Genomic DNA, 7,543 nt, shown 5'->3' with positions numbered 1-7,543 from the left:
CACTCCGTCACATTCTGGCGTAGTCGGCAGGATCTACTTTTGAGCAGGAACGTGGGTTCGTTTAGAATTGAGTTGCGTTTTGTGGTTTGTTTTTTTTTTCTTTTTCCTTTTTTTCCCCCCCCGCCATCTTTAGGAACAAAACAGCAGTGTATATCCTTTGTGGACTTTCATCTCTCTCTTGAGTTGGCTTGGTGCCCTCCCCTGGCCTATTTTTCTACTTGGTCTAGCAGTGAGTGTTACATATTTAACCAGCTATGGATGAAGATGTGCAGGAGCTTAGGGAGCTTGTAGCCCAATTGAGGGCCGATAACGAAAGACTTAGACAAGAACAGGCCCCTGTTACCCCAGGTCCCAGTACAGCCCCTCTTATGGCTACTACGACACCTTCCGCTACACATCAACCTGTTGGTCCTGGTGCATTGGTAACTGAGAGATTTGTTTTTTGTGCCCAGGGATAGGAAATGTCCGAAGTTTAGTGGCCGGTCAGGCATTGTTATTAGCGAATGGGTTGAGGAGGCCCAAGCATGTATGCGTGCTCGTCATTTGTCTACGGCTGATCAAGCCTTTTTCCTTTTTGACCATTTAGAGGGGGAGGCACGGGATGAGATTCGGTACCGTTCTGATGCAGAACGTGGAGATCCAGACAAGATAATTCAGGTTTTGAGAGAGTTGTATGGGTGCTCTTTGTCTTATGTAGCTCTGCAGCAGGCCTTTTTCTCTAGGGGGCAGCAGGAGGGGGAGACCCTATTGGAATTCTCCCTCGCCCTGATGGGCCTCCTAGAGAAAGTGAAGCAGCAGGCGCCCCATGCCATACCAAATGCAGAAGTTTTGTTACGTGATCAGTTTGTCGAGCATGTTCTTGATATTAGTCTTCGTCGCGAGCTTAAACAGTTAGTCCGTCGTCAGCCTACTTCTACACTTTTGGAGGTTCGCAGTGAGGCCATTCGGTGGGAACGGGAGGGAATGCCCGGGGGTGCAAGGGGGCGTAGTCAATCTGTTCCATTGGCTTATGGGATTCAATATGCCGTGCAGAGTGAGTCACGGGTAGGTGTGGCCAGCTCTCCTTCCAAATCTGAGTTAGCTGAATTGAGGGAGATGTTAAAGCTACAGCAGGAGCAGCTACATCAGCTTACCCAAGGTTTTGCTCGTTTACAAGCCCCTCATTCACGTAGTCGATCCCCACGTTATGGCCCTGTAGTTTGTAGAAGATGTCAACAGCCTGGTCATTTTGCTCGGGAGTGCGATGGGGAACGAGTCCCTCCTCGCTCACATTTGTCCACCACCGTTCCATCTTCAACTGGGGGTAGGCAGCCTCGTCCTACACAGCCGTCGGAAAACTAGCCCCCACCGAGCTGCAGAGCCACAGCTCGGTTGGGGAGCCTTTCGGCTCAGATATCGTACGCAGCCCTAGTTCAGTATCTCGTTTAGTGTCAGCTTGTCCTCATCTTAATGTTCTGATTGGGGGGGTCAAAGTGCCCTGCTTGATAGACACTGGGTCTATGGTGTCTACCATTACTGAGAGCTGGTTCCTTGAACATTTTGAATCATGGGGGCAGGAGCGACTTAAGTCTTGTCAGTGGTTGCGATTAACTGCTGCTAATGGTCTCGCGATTCCCTATATTGGTTACATGGAACTCGATGTGGAGCTCTGTGGCAAATTGGTGTCAAATTGCGGGGTGCTTGTTGTCCGGGATGTTCCTGATAGGGCGGCTGTACATGCCCCTGGTGTTTTAGGGATGAATGTCCTTAGTCGTTGCTACCAGGAACTTACCGGGCAGCATGGGGCGGCTCTTTTTGATTCACCTGCTGTGTTGCAGGCGCCTAGTTTTGTTATACAGGCATTACAGCATTGTCGTCAAGTTAACACCCAGTCCTCTGTTGATCGCGTGGGTCAGGTGCGGGTGCGGGGGCGTGGGGTTTGTCGGGTTGCTGGTGGAACAATGAAGCTCGTAGCAGCCACTTGTTCAGAAAGCTACTCTGGTGGTACATTATTGTTTGAACCCCCTGAATCAGGCTTACCTGCAGGCTTATTGGCTTCCCCTGCACTCGTTCAAGTGACCCGGGGCACTGTGTATATACCAGTGGTGAATGTAGGTACTACTGATGTTGTACTGTATCCTAAGGCATCATTAGGCACCCTAAATAGTGTGTTTATCATCAGCTTGCCAGAAGGTATTTCTGAAGGGAGATCAATGACAGCTACTGTTAGTTCACAGGCTTCTTCGACAGGTTCTACAGTGCAGGAGCAGATTAGTGCTATCGATCTGTCCGTTCTGTCGGGGGAAGATCAATCTCGGGTTCGGGCCCTGCTTCAGACGTACCAGTTTGTGTTTGCAGCTCATGATGCAGATTTGGGGTGTACTACTCTCCTGTCACATGATATTCCCCTCCTAGATAATGCCCCTGTCCGACAACGTTATCGGCGGATACCTCCTTCAGAGTATGAGGTGGTAAAGGCGCATATTAATCAACTGCTGGAGGCACAAGTAATCAGGGAGAGTTGCAGTCCTTATGCCTCTCCCATTGTTTTGGTTAAGAAGAAAGATGGTAGTCTACGAATGTGTGTAGACTATCGTCAATTGAATTCTAAAACTAGAAAGGACGCTTTCCCTTTGCCTCGCATCGATGAGTCATTGGATGCCTTGGCAGGGGCCCGCTGGTTCTCCACTATGGATTTGGCCAGTGGGTACAATCAGGTCCCTGTCACAGAGGTTGACCGGCCCAAGACTGCTTTTTGTACCCCTTTTGGCTTATTCGAGTGGAATCGAATGCCGTTTGGACTTTGTAACGCTCCTAGTACCTTTCAGCGGTTGATGGAGAGGTTGTTTGGTGACCAACAATGTCAGTCTTTACTCCTGTATTTAGATGACATTGTGGTGTTTTCTTCCTCAGTGGACCAACATTTGGAGCGGTTGGAAATGGTCTTGAGCCGGCTAGGTAATCAGGGCCTTAAGGCGAAGTTAGGAAAGTGTGCATTCTTTCAACCTGAGGTAAAATATTTGGGACATGTGGTGTCATCTCATGGGGTTGCAACAGACCCAAGTAAGATTGAGGTAGTGGCGCAGTGGCGGACCCCAACTAGTGTTTCAGAGGTGCGGTCTTTTCTTGGCTTTGCCAGTTACTACCGCCGGTTTGTAGAGGGGTTTGCTAAGATGGCAGCCCCTCTGCATAAGCTGGTGGTTGAGTTGGCAGGTAATAGATCTAGGAAACGAGGGGAGCAGTGTTTTGTTAGTGCCTGGACTGAATCTTGCCAGCGTAGTTTTGAGGCATTAAAAGGTAAATTGACCACTGCCCCTGTTCTTGCCTATGCCGATTTTTCCCTGCCTTTTGTTTTGGAGGTGGACGCCAGCTATAGTGGGTTAGGGGCAGTTCTTTCCCAAGAACAAGGAGGTAAGGTGCGGCCTATCGCCTATGCTAGCCGCAGTCTTAGGCCCACTGAGCGCAATATGTCTAACTATAGCTCGATGAAATTAGAGTTCTTGGCGCTCAAGTGGGCCATGACTGAGAAATTTCGGGAGTATTCGCTGGGACATAAATGCGTGGTCTTTACCGACAACAACCCTCTTAGCCACTTGAAGACAGCAAAACTTGGGGCAACCGAGCAGCGCTGGGCAGCGCAACTTGCTGCTTTTGATTTTGAGGTGAAATATCGCTCAGGCAGAAGTAACAAAAATGCAGATGCCCTGTCGAGGCAGCACCCAACGGACCATAGTGTGGTGGAAAGTTTACTTCCAGGTACTGAAATTCCCCTCTCTGTTAAGCAAACTGGGGGTGTCGAGTCCATCTTTCAAGCGACGCAAGCAGTGGTTACTGTTTTGCCGAGTCACTCTGCAGTGGACTTGGGTACACTGCAAACAGCAGACCCAGTTATTGAGGAGGTTTGGTCATGTTGGAAGAAAAAGTCATACCCTGGAGTGGAGAAACGTAGACGGTTGTCTAAGGCCAGTTTAATCTTGCTCCGCCAGTGGGATCGCTTGGTAGAGAGGGATGGGTTGCTCTACCGCCGTGTGTTCCGCCCTGATGGGGGGGAGGAGGTCCTCCAGTTGGTTTTGCCTGCTGTTTTAAAATCTGAGGTTCTGACACAGCTTCATCAGGAGCATGGGCATCAGGGTATTGAGCGCACCACGGAGCTGGTACGCCAGCGATGTTACTGGCCAGGTATGTCCAATGAGATAATGCAGTGGTGCCAGGAGTGCGAAAGGTGTCAGTCCGCTAAAACCGTACAGCCCAGGGCACGGAGTTTTATGGGCCATTTAATGGCCTCAAGGCCAAATGAAATACTGGCAATTGATTTTACTGTGCTTGAGCCTTCTCGTGCAGGGTTAGAAAATATCCTGGTCATGACCGATGTTTTTACCAAATATACTCTGGCTATTCCTACTCAGGACCAACGGGCTGAGACAGTGGCCCAGGTGCTTGTTGTGGAGTGGTTTTATAAGTTTGGGGTCCCTGGTCGGATTCATTCCGATCAGGGTCGCAATTTTGAGTCCTCCCTTATTCGGCAGCTCTGTAACCTGTACAAGGTTGAAAAGTCTCGCACTACTCCGTATCATCCCGCCGGCAATGGCCAGTGTGAGCGTTTTAATAGAACTCTGCATAACCTCCTCCGCACTTTGCCTGTGACTAGGAAAAGGGACTGGGTGTCCTGCCTCCCTCAGGTGCTCTTCTTTTATAACACCACTCCACATCAAGCGACTGGGGAGTCTCCACATTTTTTAATGTTTGGACAAGAACCACGGCTCCCAGTCGACTTTCTGTTGGGTAGAGTACAGGAGCCTGTGTTGGGTTATACCCATGAGTGGGTTCTGGAACATCAAAGGAGGCTCCATGTCGCGTTTGAGGGTGCACGTGAGAGGTTGAAGACTGTTGCAGAACGACGCAAGTTCCATCATGATCAGCACATTCGGTCTACACCACTGACGGAGGGGCAGTTGGTTTACCTTCGGGAGCTGGGCACGAGGGGTCGCCATAAGATCCAGGATCTGTGGAGCCCCGTGGTGTACCAAGTGCTGAAGGCTCCTAAAGAGGGTGGTGCTGTTTATACGATTGCTCCAGTTGATGAACTGAGTAAAGTAAAGCATGTACATCGCTCCCTGTTAAAAACCAGGATCCGTAGGGATGCTCCAGTCCATGCTCCCCCCGATGACCTCCCGCCTGAAGAAGTGTTGCCCTTGGACGAGGATGAGACAGCTGACGGGGAGGTGTGGGTGGTAGTGCCCGAAACCCTCCAAGTTCCGCCTAGATCTGTTCCCAGAGATTTAGTCCCTGTTTTGCCGGTCTCTCAGGTTGCATGCATACCTTCCAGCACAGGGTCTAGGGCCTCAGAAGCCCCGAGTCAGTCATGTTCAGTAGGGACCAGACTTCCATCTGGGTCAGTGTCCCCGACTCGGTCCGATGGTAATGGGACAGCACTGCGAAGGACCAGGAGAGCTACAGCGGGCCAGCACTCCAATGTTCATCATCTCCCACGAGCAGCAGGGGAAGTAAGTAGTGGGGTGGTGGCCCCACAAGAATCTATTTCGAATGGGATATTTGTGCTCTTTAGACCATGGGATTAATTACATTCTTAAAGTATGTGGTTTATCGCCGGGACGACGATACAAAGTAGGGGGTAGATTGTGGCAGGATAGTTTACTGTTGTGACGTCAGGTAGTAATAGCCTATCGGAGAGCGCCGCGGCGTATAAAGGAGGGTGTCCGGTTCATGGTGATTGAATGCGCGTCATTTTGAGGTGCTCTTCCGGTTTCCGGTTCCGTGCTTCAACAGAGGCCGCTGGGTGTTAATGGTGCGGCTAGCTGCACAGCGGTTCAGCTTTGTTCCAGTTACTTTTAGTTGCCTGGGAGGTAAGAGGCTGTTAGCAGCATGGCTACGCTGTTTTGTTGTGGTCGTACAATAGGCTAATGCCGCACGTATGCTTCATTGTAGTGTTTCGCAACGGAAAGAAAAGGGTCAAAAACAATTTCTGTTGTGACAGACTGTCTACCCCCAGGTATGTGAGTTTGTTTTATCTATTTTTATGTGAGACGCTAGGTTAAATGCCGGGTGTGTAGTGTTAATTGCTTTATTTCCCCAGTCAGTGTTATTTCGTCACCCGATGTTCATCCATATCCGGTTTATTACTGAACCAGTACTGTATCTGTGATTTGGTGTGGCAGACGGCTATTTCTCCGGTATGCACTAGCATGTTATTTAGGGGTTTTTCTGTGGGTTTTAGAATTTGTGTTTTTTTAAATGCACTTACTTAATGTGCATAATATTTTCTGTTAGGTTCCGGGGAATTCCTGCTGTATGTGCAGTTGATGCTGCACCTTGTTCCCGGGACAACGCTGCTGTTTTGTTCCGTGTTAATTTTTTGGTGTTTTGTGTTAAATTGCTTTGCTCCTCGCTAAATTGTTCTCTTTGGTAACTGTTTAGTTTTGGTTTTGGTTTTGTTTCTTGATTTATAGCCACACTGTTACCTTCTTTCCGACACTGTTACTGTGCTTTAAATCCTACCTTGAGGTAGGAAGCCTTTTTGCTGAAGTCAGTGTGGTAATTAGTTATTTTGTTACTTCATTTAATTGCTTTGTCCTGATATCTAATTTATATATTTTCTTGGATTGGTTTATACTTCCTCCTGGAGTTTTGTAAACCTTTACTCTTTTTGTTTGTTTATTTGGTTTTCTTTGGTTGAGCATTTTTAATTCAACTTTAACATGTATTGTTTCTTTTGTTTTGTGTACTCTCTGTAGGAGCTGTAGGCCAAAAGGCCGAGAGGCCTGACTTTCCCCCTTTTCGAGTGTGTTTCTGTGCACCGTGTGCTGTGTGACCACCGACAGAAATTTCACTGAGCACTGAGTGAGTGTGTTGTGATTGAGCACATGCATGGTGTGGATATTTAAACCTACTTCTGTTTCAGCCTGTCCTGTGCCGATCAGCTGCAGCCCTGCATGAGCTTTTGATTTTCCTTTTTTTGTTTAGTCTGAAACTTTATTTTACGGGTTGTTAATAAATTAAACTCTATTTTTGTACCCACGTCGCCTGCTCATTTATTAATCAGTAGAACGAATTTGTGCTCCTTTATAGTATTGTGAGGTGATTCATATTTCCCTGGGTGAGAGTCCCAGGGTGGCGTAGTCTGTCATTTACATATTTAGGTTTGCATATTGTGCTTTCTGTCCATTTACCACTCCGTCACACAGAAACACTAGTTCATGCATTTGTCACCATTTAGGCTGGATTAATGTAATACTTTAGTGTCTGGATGTTCCAGTAGGAGCATAAAAGCTCCAGTTAGTCCAGAAAGCAGCAGCTAGAGTCATAACTTGAACCAGAAGGTATGAACATATCACCCATATCACCCCTGCATTGGCTCCCAGTCAAATGGAGTGGAGTGGTGGGACACTTAACATCACAGGAAGCTAGCTCTCCATTTTAGTTATGCTGTTATACTGTAGCTAGTCCTGCCACAGTCCCTATCTGCACTTTGCACATAATGTACATCACATGATTACAAACATACTTAACATTTCTCTCTCTCTCTCTCGTCAGTCAGCTGTATGGT

General features: G+C 48.1%; 1 protein-coding gene across 1 annotated transcript; it reads left to right on the top strand.

Annotated features, from left to right (window-relative positions):
- Positions 1–254: 254 nt before the first annotated feature.
- LOC132841381 (retrovirus-related Pol polyprotein from transposon 412) lies at positions 255–5,608 on the top strand. The gene is made up of 4 exons (XM_060863735.1): positions 255–354; positions 587–1,194; positions 1,308–5,483; positions 5,573–5,608. The coding sequence occupies exons 1-4, from the start codon at positions 255–257 to the stop codon at positions 5,606–5,608; spliced, it is 4,920 nt and encodes a 1,639-aa protein (XP_060719718.1).
- The last annotated feature ends 1,935 nt before the right edge of the window (positions 5,609–7,543 follow it).

The sequence above is a fragment of the Tachysurus vachellii genome, chromosome 26 (genome assembly GCF_030014155.1).
Source record: "Tachysurus vachellii isolate PV-2020 chromosome 26, HZAU_Pvac_v1, whole genome shotgun sequence".
Taxonomy (NCBI): domain Eukaryota; kingdom Metazoa; phylum Chordata; class Actinopteri; order Siluriformes; family Bagridae; genus Tachysurus; species Tachysurus vachellii.
Note: the sequence above shows the minus strand (reverse complement) of the source record. Positions and strands in the feature narration are given on the sequence as shown.